The sequence below is a fragment of the Lontra canadensis genome, unplaced genomic scaffold, assembly GCF_010015895.1.
Source record: "Lontra canadensis isolate GAN:19392208 unplaced genomic scaffold, GSC_riverotter_1.0 scaffold30, whole genome shotgun sequence".
In the NCBI taxonomy this organism is placed as follows: Eukaryota; Metazoa; Chordata; class Mammalia; order Carnivora; family Mustelidae; genus Lontra; species Lontra canadensis.
In genome coordinates, this window is record NW_022631024.1 from 7908215 (window position 1) to 7921670 (window position 13456).

At 40.3% G+C, this 13456-nt stretch overlaps 1 protein-coding gene across 5 annotated transcripts in view; it reads left to right on the forward strand.

Annotated features, from left to right (window-relative positions):
- The first annotated feature begins 5540 nt into the window (after window positions 1-5540).
- The window catches only part of CNTRL (centriolin), an 88766-nt gene continuing 80850 nt past the window's right edge, over window positions 5541-13456 (forward strand). For 4 of the 5 annotated variants that reach the window (XM_032865750.1, XM_032865751.1, XM_032865752.1 and 1 more), the window contains exons 1-2: window positions 5544-5661; window positions 12510-12751. In XM_032865750.1, coding sequence (XP_032721641.1) covers window positions 12541-12751 — 211 coding nt within the window. In that variant the 5' untranslated portion in view covers window positions 5544-5661; window positions 12510-12540. Of the gene's footprint in view, window positions 5662-12509; window positions 12752-13456 lie in introns of all 5 variants that reach the window. The other variant, XM_032865755.1, reaches the window with a different exon arrangement.

Sequence of the window (13456 nt, forward strand, 5' to 3'; positions counted from 1 at the left end):
CGGCTCGGGTCATGATCGGGGTCCTGGGATCGAGCCCCACATTGGGCTCTCTGCTTGTCAGGGAGCCTGCTTCCCCTCCTCTCTCTCTGCCTGCCTCTCTGCCTACTTGTGATCTCTGTCTGTCAAATAAATAAAAATAAATTAAAAAAAAAAGATTATACACCATGAGGAAGTGGGATAAATCCCACAGGGATGTAAGGTTGGTTTAACATCCCAAAATTAATTAATGTAAAATACCGTAACAACAGAATGAAGAACAAAACCCACATGGTCATCTCAATAGATTCAGAAAAAGCATTTTACCAAACAAATTTAATACACTTTCATGATTTAAGACAAAACAAAACAACAAATACTCGATGTGCTAGAAATAGAAGAGAACTTCTTCAACCTGATAACAGCATCTAAGAAAAATCCACAGTTAACATCATACTTAAATGGTAAAAGATTGAATGCTTTCCTCCTAAGATCAGGAAAAAACAAGGATGCCTACTCTTCCCACTTCTAGTCAACATTATACTGGAAGTTCTAGCCAGGACAGTTAGGTGAGAAAAAATACATAAAAGGAAGGAAAGGAAGAAGAGTGACACTATCTCTATTTGTAAATGATGTAATCTTGTATATAGAAAATGTAAAGGAATTCACTAAAAAAAAAAAAAAAATTTAACATTAAGAAATAAGTCCAGTCAGGTTGCAGGATACTGGATCTATATACAAAAGTCAATTGTATTTCTATACAGCAGTAATGATTAAACTGAAATGAAATTAAGAAAACACTTCCATTTATAATAGCATGAAAGAAAATACTTAGAAAAAATTCAAAAGAAGTATTAAAGTTTTATTTTGAAAACTATAAAACGTGGGAAGAATTTAAAGAAAACTTAAATAGAAAGACATTCCAAGTGTACGAGTCCGAAGACCTAATATTGTTAATATTGCAATATGCCCCAAACTGATCTACAGATTTAACACTTAATATGGCTCATCTAGCCCCTTCTGCTGTGGCACTTAATTTATGATTTTATTGTTCCAACTGTGCTCTAGCCCTGCTGATGATTTTCTGGTTTCCTGAAGTGGCTCTCTCAAGTATCTTTGGTTTTTGACAGGCTGTCTATTCCCTTTGCCTTAGATGCTCTTCCCAACTTCCTTATGTGAGTAATTCCCATTGGTTGTCCTCAGGCCTCAGCTTACGATCCCTTTTTTTCCCTAAGATATCTTCCTTGATCTGCTTTGAAAAGGATAAATGCCTCTTTCTGTGTGTGCCTTGAAGACCATATTCTTACTGAGTTTCAACACTTCCTACATAGTTCTATCCATCCCTTTTATATTCTACTTGTCTGGGTTCCCTTAATGAAATGTAGTCATGTCTGGCAGGCAGGGCCAAATCATATTTGCCATATTTACTGAACAAAGGAACTGAACAAATTGAAGAACTCACATGCTGATTTTGTCAAATGATGCTTCTTTCTTTTGTTTCCACCATGAACTAGGGTAATGGTTCTGAGTCTTACCTGCACATTAAAAATCCTAGGCCATACCTTAGACCAATTAAACCAAGACCTCTGAGCAGGTGGGGTGGGCAGGCATGAGTATTTTTAAGCTCCTCTGATAATTAAATATACAGCTAAGGCTAAACCACTGTACTAGAAGTAGATTCTCTTCTATGAGACCATCTCCTAAGATTAAAATATTTCAAAGCTACATATAAGCCAGTAGCATTTGGAGGCTGTTCTGGACTTAAATATTCTCTGATCACATGGAAGAGCCACTCCAACCCTAAAGAGATGAATAATAGATAACAGCCTTGATTCAGGTGGTATGGTTCCGAGACAGAAGGGTTCAAGGTTTGCCTGAGTGGGGTCTGGTTTGGACCTGAGCACAGAGGCCTGTCTAGGCCTTTAGATCTGAACTCACAGGGCAGGTCTCAAATTCTTCAAGTCTCAGTGTCATTACAAACATTGGCACTGGAAATAGCCCAAGGTTAATGTGGATAGGGTTGTTGTAAATCACTAGAAATTGTAGGCCTTCCTGTCTGGACCCAACCCACACATGGATTCACATGGAACACCATCAAGTCTAAAATTCTATTTCATTATCAGAGCATCTTACTTTTCTGTATTTCCCATTAGATTGCAATCTCTTTCAGGGTTAAAACTGTGTCTATCTCATTCACCCCTGCATTCCCACAAATCTGGTATGTAATAGGGTTTTAATACATATAGACAAAACACATAGAGAGGCAAGCAAGCAGAGATGAACAACAATAAAAACAAAAGAACCCAGTATACTGAGAAGAGATTATCAGTTGTTTTGCAAACCAAGTCCTAGGTATTTGGTATTTTGCAGACAGGTCATGCTATGTTATTATATAAAGTTAGGTTATTTTTACACATCAATATTCATAAGTATCTAATGTAAAATTTGCATCTAGACATAGTACATGATTTTATATTGCAAATTACCTTACTATGTGACATAAAAAAACATTTATTTTATTTTATTTTCTTATTTTATTTAAATTCAATTAGTTAACATATCGTGTATCATTAGTTTCTAACGTAGAGTTCAGTTATTAATTCATTGCATATAACACCCAGTGCTCATTATATCACATGCCCTCCTTATTGCTCATCACCCAGTTACCCCATCTCCCAACCCCCTTCCCTTTCCACTACCCTCATTTTGTTTCCTATAGTTAAGAGTCACTTATGATTTGTTTCCCTCTCTGATTTCATCTTATTTTATTTTCCCTCCCTTTCTCTATGATCCTCTGTTCTGTTTCTTAAATTCCACATATGAGCAAAACCATATGATAATTCTTTCTCTGATTGACATATCTCACTTAGCATAATACCTTCCAGTTCCATCCATGTTAATGTAAATGTAAGATTTCACGAGAATTTATTGTAAAATACATCTGTAATTTAGTTAAATTTTAAAGTCACAGAAAGAAATGACAACAGAAGCTTCTTCCCTGGAATCAGCTAGGCTGATTCTCCTCTAAAGCAAATTTGCAAAATCATTAAACTGAGTTTTGAAATGAGGCAAGTTCAAACAAACAAAATAACTTTGCTATCATTAGGAAAGAACTAAGGAACAGCTAAGCAACTCTACTATGGCTAATATTTGTATAATAAATGCAACAGAAGAGAAACAACTTCATATTTTGAGTTAAATACAAATTAGTGTGGAATGAATGAGGTACCCTCACTCCTTTCCTATTTTCATTCTTGCTTTGGGGAGGGTGGTTCTTTTAGCATGCAAAAAGAGGCAGTTAATATTCTAGTTACCTAGAGAAAGGTCTCCCCTCTGACATCTCTAAGGCCTGAGGTCTGTCCCAACACCCTCATGTTAGACACTAGTAGAGGGTACTGTATCTGGATAAAGGAGCAAAATTTGGCAGTAAGGGACTAGAGAGTACCCATCAAGGTTAACTGGATATGGACTAGCCACAGGAAAAGTATTTTCCACTATCCTCTGGATTTTGTGTATATTTTTGATGGATTTTAATATTTTTATATGTTTTGTATTTTGTATATTTTGTGTATACTTTTTATAACATTACAATGAACCAGCACACCATGATTTGATAACGGAACCCACCTGACTATCATTACAGACTGCGAGGCAGAGCACTGAGGTTATGCAGTAAATCCAGTTCCCTGGTGGAAAAGAGAAAAAGAAATGAATGTCAAAACAAACAAAAAATGAGAGAACTGAACTTCAGAGATGTACACATTCTAAACTAACAAATATCCATTTAAATTCAATAAAAAATGAATATATCTTCCTTTTAAATTTAAAATCTGGAGCTTTTTAGGAATTTTGGCTCTTCTACAACTCCAAAAGCTTCCTTCTGTGTTGCATAAATAGTAAGAGACAGGTGGGGAGCTTCATTCATGTGAATGTGAATAGTGCCCCCTGTTGGAATCACCCAAACTTCCTATTGAGGTGAATCCACTTGACTCGAAAAACTAGAAGTGCCCAGTGTGGCTTATATATGGCCCCTCTTCCCACCTTCCTTTTAGCTTCCTTCCAGATTTTTGCACCAACCATAATGATCTACTCAACAACCAGCTGATTGTCATGTTTTTTCTTCCCCCTTTCCCGAGGTTTGCACAAGTTGTTCCCTTTGCCAAGCAAATTCTCCCCTCACTGTCCTACACCTTGACTAAATTCTTTTCCTCCTTCAGGCTTAGGATGAAATGTCACAATGGAAAACTTTGCCTAATAATAACTAAAACATACTGAGAATTTACTGTGGGGCAGGCACTTAGCTCTAAGTTCTTTCACAGGCCTTAACTTTCATAATTATCAGGAAAACTGTAGGAAGTAAGGATGATTACCCCATTTCATGGATGAGGAAACTGAGGCACAGATAGAAGGAATTTCCAAAACATTGTTACAAAGATAGGACCATGAACTCTCAGATGAATTTAGAAACGGACGGTGAGCAAATGGCTAGGAATGAGGGATTGGGTATCCTAATGAGGTTAAACATTGTGCTGGGATGGGCGTCTTTTGAACAAATGACTTAAGATTCGAAGATTATGGTAAAAGAGAGGTAGTAACTGCACTGGAGATTTCTGGAGACGGTGCAGCCTTTGGTGGGGACACGGTTCAAGCTACAAGCTGGGAAATGGGAAGCTGGAGTGGAGGAGGGTGTCCTTGACGATGTTTTTGGGTTTTCTTAAAGATGTTATGCTTATTTAGAAGCGAGTGTGGGAGGCAGAGGGACAGGAAGCGAGAGAATCCCAAGCAGACTCCCCGCTGAGCAAGCAGCCCCACCTGGGGCTCGATCTCACCACCCCAAGATCATTCCCTCAACCGAAATCAAGAGTCTGAGCTCAACCGACAGAGCCATCTGGGCGCCCTGACGATAATTTTTTTTTTCTTAAATGCACAGTTTCTGCTAAATTCTCTTTAAATAACTGCTGGATGGATGCGGTGAAATGCAGCATTTTCAGGCACGCCCTAACTGAAGTCTCCTCAGAGGCTTCTCGCTTTTGCTTCTGTCCCCAAGCAGAGGAACATTCTCCACAGCCCACGGGAACATTCGCTGTCCAGATTCCCAGGCTGGTCTCGCTCCCTGAACCTTAGGTGGCAGCCGAGTCCAAGCCCGGCGTTTCAACCACGTCTGGCGTCACTGGTCCCTGAAGGCGAGCTTTCGCCTCAGGAGGAAGCCGCGCAAGGAGAAGCTGCTGCCAGCATCGGAAGGGCGGGAGTTTGGCGGCCCCACGAAGTCTGTCCCTCAGGTCCGCCTCTGGCCCAGCCGCCCCGCAGAAGCGTGTCCGAGCCTAGGCGTGAGGCAGCGGCGGCTTCGCCTCAAGAAAGGGAGATGGGCTAGTCGGCGGCTGCAGCAGGAGACCTCGCCCCCTCACCCCACACAGGCTGCACACCTTTAGGAAGCCTCGCGACCCTGAGTACCCGAGGCAGAGGCGGCAAAGGCGGCAAAGGCGGCGGGAAGCTGGGCCCCGCCTTCCCAACGGATCAGGGAGGGGCGTGGCCGCAGCAGGCCCCGCCTACGCCGCGCGCCGGCCCCTGGGCAACCGGCATAACACAATAAAATGGCCGCTGCGTCGCTGGACGCTTAGAGGGAAGAAGCTGTGCGTCTCCAGCTCCGCCTCGTCCCGCGGGCCTGCTCCGCTCGGCTCCCTGGCGGTGAGTGCCAGGCCGGGTCGAGGCCGTTGTCCGGCACCCGGCGGAGCCGTGGGGGCCGGTGGCGAAGGCGGGAAGGCCTGGACCAAGCGTGGGGTGGGCCGGCTGGGGATGCATTCGGGCGCGGGGGCGTGTTCCTGGGAATTGGGATTGGATGAGAAGGAGGGGAGGGCCCGGAACGGGCGTGGAGAGGAGGATGAAAAAGGGAGGTTCGGATGAATACTGAGGAGGTCACGGATGGGGATGGCGGGGGCGCGTGGGCATAGAGAACCGGCGTGTGGGGAAGTGTGGACGTCGGGGTGCGGCGGCGAGAAGGGTGGGGGTCCCGCCACCCAGAGGAGGGAGGAGGGACTGGGGTGTGCCAGGTGTCTGTGGGGAATGACAGGGATAAAGGACGGTTTGAGTGTCGTGTCGTGGTATCGTACGGAGCACAGTACGTGGACAATGATGAGTTAGGGTGTTGGGGAAAAATGTTAAATGGAAAAGCAAACATTTTGTTGTATAATGATTAAAGGATGGGTGAATTTTCATGTCAAAACTTGGGTCCAAGTCTTGATTGTGCCACCTTGTGTGTTACTTAACCTGCTCTTGACTTTGGGCATGTTCCTTAATCTTCCTGAGCACGTTTTCTCACTTGTAAAAATAACTTCTGGTTACCTTTGAGTCTACACTATGTGTCAAATTCAATTCTAAGCCCTTCATGTACTAACTAATTCAGAATTTAAAATAACTTGCATGAAGTAGCCATTTTCGTTTAAAAGTGATGAAACTGAGGATCAGAGAGGTTAAGTAACTTGCCTAATGTCACACAGTAAATGGAGAAGCAGGATCTGAACTCCGGCTGTTTAGTCCTAGAATCCAAGCTCTTAATTCTCAGTGAAACACTGCCACTTGTAAAAGGGGTTACTAATTCTGACCTTGTACATCATCTGTGAGAATTTAAATTTGCTAATGTCCTTAGAGTGCTTAGTACAGTCCTCTTTTCATTCATTCACCAAATATTTATTGTACATCAAACAATAGAATCTCTGCTTTCTTGTAGCTTAGAAATAAGCAATAGCCAAGTTGTTGCACAAATGATTATATAATTCTAATTCTAAGATGTTATAAAGGAGATTACTTGGTGCAAAGACCATGTATAAGCGGGAGATATAATCCTTTTGTGCATCTTGAGTGTAGAAACACTACTTTCTCAGTTCTGTTTTTAAAGCCTCACACAGTTCTCAGTGCATAAAAGTTACTCAATAAAATTGAGTTACTGAATAAATAAATTAATGGGAAGAGATGAGCAACATGGGCTTTTAGGATACCTGAGTAGAATGGAGAGAGACATGAGAGGAGAACCCAGGATGTTAATAGAATGAAGAGGGAGGTCAGGGTATTAGAAGGGAAAGGTTAGTAGTTAAGCAATCATATTGGGATAAAGAGGAATATGTCAAGGTTTGGCTATTTTGTTGGAGGAGGAGAATAATTTGAAGTAAGAGTATTGGAATGGATTAGGATGTCAAGATATTTGCTAAGATGAGTAGTTTGGGGAATCAGGACAGATATAGAAGTGTTGAGGTAGGATATTGGAAAGAACTACAGATAAATGGAGGCTAATACAATGTTGGGAAAGTGGGACAGAATTTGTGGGGAAGCTTGGCAATGAGAATGAGATGAAGGATAGGAGGCAGAGGTTAACAAGCCAGGATGGGAGGATTGCCTTTGGTGAGGAATGGGAATCATCATATTTGAAAGGACTAGAGAAAGTTAAAAGAGTAAGGTATTTAAATGGGTCAGAGGGTATGGTATGAAGTAGAATTGCAGGGAAAATACCGAGATGTGATTAAAAGGCTCCAGGACGGAAAGGAGGATATGGAGGTCAAGAAATTGGGATGGATTTTTGCATGTTGGAGTGGACTGGGAAGAGAGAGGGAGGGTTTGCGGATAATGGTGGTCTGTCTTATTTGGAAAAGATCAAAGGAGATGGACAATTAGAAGTGAGAGGAAAGGCCTAATAGAGGGGGAGGTATAGTCTCTAAGAAGCTGTGTGTCAGGGCAGGGGAGTGACAGGATGGATGGTGTTTTCTGACCCATCAGTCATATGACTCTGATAATCCCATTATTCCAGTAACTTTCTCTTATACTGCAGACCCCCTTCTGGGCCTTCAGAATGTGTCTCCAGCTCCGGACTTTTTTGCTTGTTTTGTTTTCTCTTTATTCTGCCCCTTCATACACTCTAGCCCTACCTCTCAACTGTCATCATCATCATCATCATCTTCTTTTTTTATTGTTTGGTCTTAATGTGATTACAAATGACATCTAGCGTCAGACAATCTCCCCATCTCTCCCTTAAAATTGTAGTTGACCATTTACTACATCTAGGTGCTAGTCTCTGAAATAATGCTAACCATTCTCAAACACAGTCCAGTTCGCTATTACTGAGTTAGCTATTTTATGAGATTGTGATATGTATCTGTTGTTTCACTGTCCAGGCCTTACAGGAGCTATGGCAACCCAGGGACGGGATCTGGGAATGCATTGTGACTTTGAAACTATCACTTAATCTTTCATGTTAAAATTCATAAAAGAAAGGAACTGACCTAGATTTCAGAAATCCATTCTAATATTTTTTTTAAATCTATAAATCTAAAGCAGATATTTTCTGATCAAGAGAGGTAACAGAGTTCCTCATAATAGTCTAGTGAAGCCTGAAAGGTCTTAGTCATTACAATGTTATGAAGAGAATTCAGGATGGTTCAGTATTGTAAGAATTTAGAGAGAGGACTAAGATGTGGGATACAGAATAATTGCATTGCCTAAAAATATAAGATGTGCTTTTTTTTAGCCAAAAAAACTAAAGAAATATATATATAAAGCATGTCTTCGTAGTATGTGGCAACATCCTATTCTAGTTATATAATTTTCTATCCTGTTACAGGGTAGGGAAAGATATATACACAGAAGTGAGAGTTGGTCCCTGTCATTCCCCTCTTTTATTTTTATAATCACCTGCCTTCATGAAACCTACATATAACTCAGGAATAAATATATTTAATTTTATTTGTTTATTTATTTACACAATTTTATTTTTAAAACACATGCCTCTTAGCTATCCTCAGGTTTGAGTATACTATTCTTTTTTTTTTTTTAAGATTTTATTTATTTATTTATTTATTTATTTATTTATTTGACAGAAAGAGATCACAAGTAGGCAGAGAGGCAGGCAGAGAGGGGGAAGCAGGGTCCCTGCTGAGCAGAGAGCCCGATGCGGAGGTCAATCCCAGGACTCTGGGATCATGACCTGAGCCAAAGGCAGAAGCTTTAACCCGCTGAGCTACCTAGGCACCCCGAGTATATTATTCTTATTTAGAAAGAGACACCCTTACAAGTCAGTACAGAATCAGTGTTACTAAGAGATTTGTTTCCATGGCAGAGTGGTGTGATAGTAGCGATAGAAGTTTTTGCCACACTTGGGAAATTAGGACCAAAAGCTTTGTCACTGGCATAAAGAGCAGTTACATGAATTGGAGGTGGCTTTTCTGATCTATATGGATAGTTTATCATGAAAAAATGAGAGAGAAAGTAAGGACACATAGAAGTTTGCAGTTTAAAGTAAACTGGACTTTTGGCACAGGGCAGTTGGCCATACTGTAATGTATAAGTGAAATAATGTATAAGTGAAATAATAATCACTTTTTAAAAACAAATATAGCAGATTTTTTTTCTCTTTTAAACTCATCACCGTAAGAAGCTAGATCATGAGTTCAGTGATGCTATTATATTAAATTTTTTGTTTTTCCTTCAGGAATTGCCTTATGTGCTATCTGTTGATCAAGGTCATTTAGTGTTATTTATTCTGGTCTAGTTTGTGTGAGGCACCATGCTAAGCTTTAGAGAGCAAATCGAACATGATCTGGACTCCTGAAAACTCAGCAATATGGCACGGTAATGAAGATGTGGGTTTTGAAATCAGATCAGGATTCAAGCTGTGGATTAGCCAATTAGTTATGGGACTTTGAACAAATTACTTAAGCTTTTTAGAGATGATAATACCTATTCTGTACAATTGTTATACTTAATCCTCCTAATGTGATGATACGTGTAAGAGCTTATCACAATATTTGACAGATGGTAAAGTTAATGTTCAACCTGGGAAAATTATAACAAGGTGTAGCTGAAGAAATGGGTCTGATTTTCTGGTGAGATGTATTAATAATTCTCAAAGCAAGACCCAGAGAGGAATTCCAGACATGTTTTGGGTAAGATCAGCATTCCTAGAATGACTGTATCATCAAGAAAAGTTAGTGTATCTCTTAATTATTGGTTAATTGACTGACTATATTAATGGCACCTCTCTTTTCCATATGTTATATATGTTCCAACCGTTTAACAAATAAGTTTCTTCATAGTCCCAGCCTGTATAACAATACCTATGTACTTGTGAAGGTGTTCACACATCAAACCATTATAATATCTTATTCTAATACCAATTTATATAGCATTAACATTGGAGCGGCCCAAAATCTTTGAACTGAAAACTTCTCTAAAAGTTAAAGATTTGGGGGGGCACCTGGGTGGCTCAATGGGTTGGGCCTTTGCCTTTGGCTTGGATCGTGATCTCGGAGTCCTGGGATCGAGCCTCACATTGGAGTCTCTGCTCGGTGGGGAATCTGCTTCCCTCCCCCTCTCCCCCCGCCACCTGCCTCTCTGCCTACTCATGATTTCTGTCAAATAAATAAATAAAAATATTTTTAAAAAGTTAAAGATTTTTATTCATTTGAGAGAGAGAGAGAGAGTAAGCACAAGAGAGAGCATGAGTGGGGGTAAGAGGCAGAGGGAAGGGGAGAAGCAGAATCAAGCTGAGCAGGGAGCCCAGCACAGTACTCAATCCTAGGACCCTGGGATCATGACCTGAGCTGAAGGCAGTCAACTGACTGAGCCATCTGGGTGCCCCAACTTTTCTAAAACTTAATTTGTGTTTTGTCTTCACATTTTAAGACGGGAGAGTTGGGGAGATTATAGATATTGAGCAAAACTAAGATCATTGTTAATACAGCCTTGCTGAAGACCTATCCCATTTTATAAGATTTTTTTTGTCTAAATTTTGTCAAACTTATGATTTTTTGCAATGGTTATACTTACAAAAGTAATTGTATATCATGAAAATCTTTTTTGCATAAACCTGACCTTGTGCATTAGGACTCTTGGTGTTGAGGACTAATACAGCACAAGAAGATATCCTTTTGTTGAGGTATTAAATAAGTGCCCTTTATCAGTTCTTCAGAGTACTCCATTAGATAAAATTAATTATCTACTTTCTGCTAAGTTCTGCCCTAGGCCTGGAAGAAATCAGTGAACAATATGCCTACTTTCGTGGAACTTACATTCTACTAGATTAGTTACATGATATGACTTACAAATTAGTTTGAGAGGAGAACTGATTCTCACCATTACTATAGTGTCTCGCCTAGTCATTTACCATTCCGGACTTTAATTTTCTTTTGAAAAATAAAGGGATTTGACTAAGATCCCTTTCCTAATAAGTGCTTTCGTTCCTTCTGGAAGACCTGAACTTCAACAAAATTGATTTTGTGGACAAGCAATAGTAGGCACATGGGTTTGAAGCAATCAGATGTTCTTCTAATAGCATGAGACAAATATGAATGAATATCGGAAACCAAATGTTTAACAGAGAAGGCAGATATAAAAACTATTCTATGATTTCATTTACATATAGTTCAAAAATAGATTACAGAGTACCTGGCTGGCTCAGTCAGAAGAGCCTGCGACTCTTGATCTCAGAGTTGTGAGTTCGAGTCCCATGTTGGATGTAGAAATACTTAAAAATAAAAATCTTAAATAGTTAAAAAAAAAAATCTCTGGTATTGGAAATCAGGTTAGTGGTTACCCATGTATGTTGCCTAATGCTTGGAAGGGGGTACAAAGTGGTTTCTGGGGTTCTGGTAATATTCTGTTTCTTGATGTGGATACTGGTTGTTCGCTGTATAACAGTTCATGGAGCTGTGCACTTGTGATTCATGTGTTGTTCTATACGGGAGGAATGGGTGAAGTGATAAATTCAGTTTGGACATGTTAAGTGTAGGAGGGCAATGAAATTTCAAGTAGACAGTTGGGAACAGGAGTCTGGAACTCAGAGAGAGTTTGGATTGCAGATATAAGCATCAACATACAGGTGACATTGGGAGCCATGGATTAGATCATCTAAAGTGAGATTGCAGAGAGAGTCAAAGAGACTTAAGGAGTTCTGACATTTGAAGATTGGATACAGGACTGTCAGTGAGCAAAGGAAGCTGAGGAGTGGCCACAAAGGTAAGGGGATACCAGGAGAATGTGGTGTCCCAGAAATGAAAGAAGAAACTTTATCAGGAAGGAGAGAGTAGTTGTCAGTATTAAATACTGCTGGTTGTCAAACATTTCCAGCTGCCTACATTCTAGGACCCATTTTGGATATGAGAGATACTGTGATTAGTTTGGTCCAATAGAGAAGAGAAAGACAGGGAAGACTTCTGGCTGGAGCATGTGTCAGTACAAGAGCCTCTGGAGGTCTCTTTTCCCTCTGGCAATGTGATCAGCAGTGTTTGAAGCAGTGTCTGCTTCCATCAGCTTGGGAGTAGTATGGGTCCTAGCATCTGTAGCCTCTGAGTTTATAAGTTTGTCATCTTCAGAACTCAAGAAATAAGGGTACTTGACTGGCTTAGTTGGTAGAATGTGTGACTCTTCATCTCGGGGTCATGAGTTCAAGTCCCACTTTGGGTGCAGAATGTAAAAAAAAAATCTAGAAGTAGATAATAGTTTTGAGAGCTCTAAAAAATTGACCTTGTTAAATATGCTGAAAACTCTTACAGGTTTTGATGGACACCTGGCTTTATTCTTGCCATGAAGAAAGGTTCTCAGCAAAAGTTTTCCAATGCAAAGATGCCACCATCACCTCACTCTCCTAGTCCACCATCCCTTATGTCCAGTATGAGATCTAGGTCACTTTCACCTTTAAGTGGATCTGAGACTCTTCATTTTGGAGGACAATGGAATGAGCAAGTTGAGATTACAGATGAAAACACGGTGCTTTCAGACTACCAAGACCATAAAGGTAATGTTTTTCTTTTTTAATTTTTTAAAGATTTATTTATTTATTTATTTATTTGAGAGAGAGAGAGAGAAAGAGAGAGAGAGAATGAGAGAGCATGAGAGGAGACAGGTCAGAGGGAGAAACAGACTCCCCACTGAGCAGGGAGCCCGATGTGGGACTTGATCTTGGGACTCCAGGATCATGACCTGAGCCGAAGGCAGTTGCTTAACAAACTGAGCCACCCAGGTGCCCCAAAGGTAATGCTTTTTAATCTAAGAATTTGAACACATATTCTAGAGTAGAGATGGAAAATTACCGAACTTATATTTTTGGTCCAAGTGAAATATATATCTTTGTACTAACATGACCTATTATTGATACCGACAGAAAGCATATAGGGACAGTGGAGGATGAAGGCCTCTGGGTGAGGGTGAAGCTGTCTTAACAGAGTTAGGAGAGGGGAGTTTCCAGAAAGAGGAAGCTTTATTTCCTGTGGTGGGAGAGTATCTTAAAGCTCGTATGCCAAATTAGCCATCATCCTTGGTTAGAAGAAAAGCATATCTGTTGACTTCAGAGTGAAGTGCCTTAATTCAGTACAAAAATGTGATCTACCCTTGGGTTGTTCCAGTCTGCTTATTGGCAAACTGTTTATCATGTCCCCATAAGGGACATGTATATGTTTCTCCAAGGTTTTGTTTTTATTTTTTTCATGAAAGCAGTCTATTC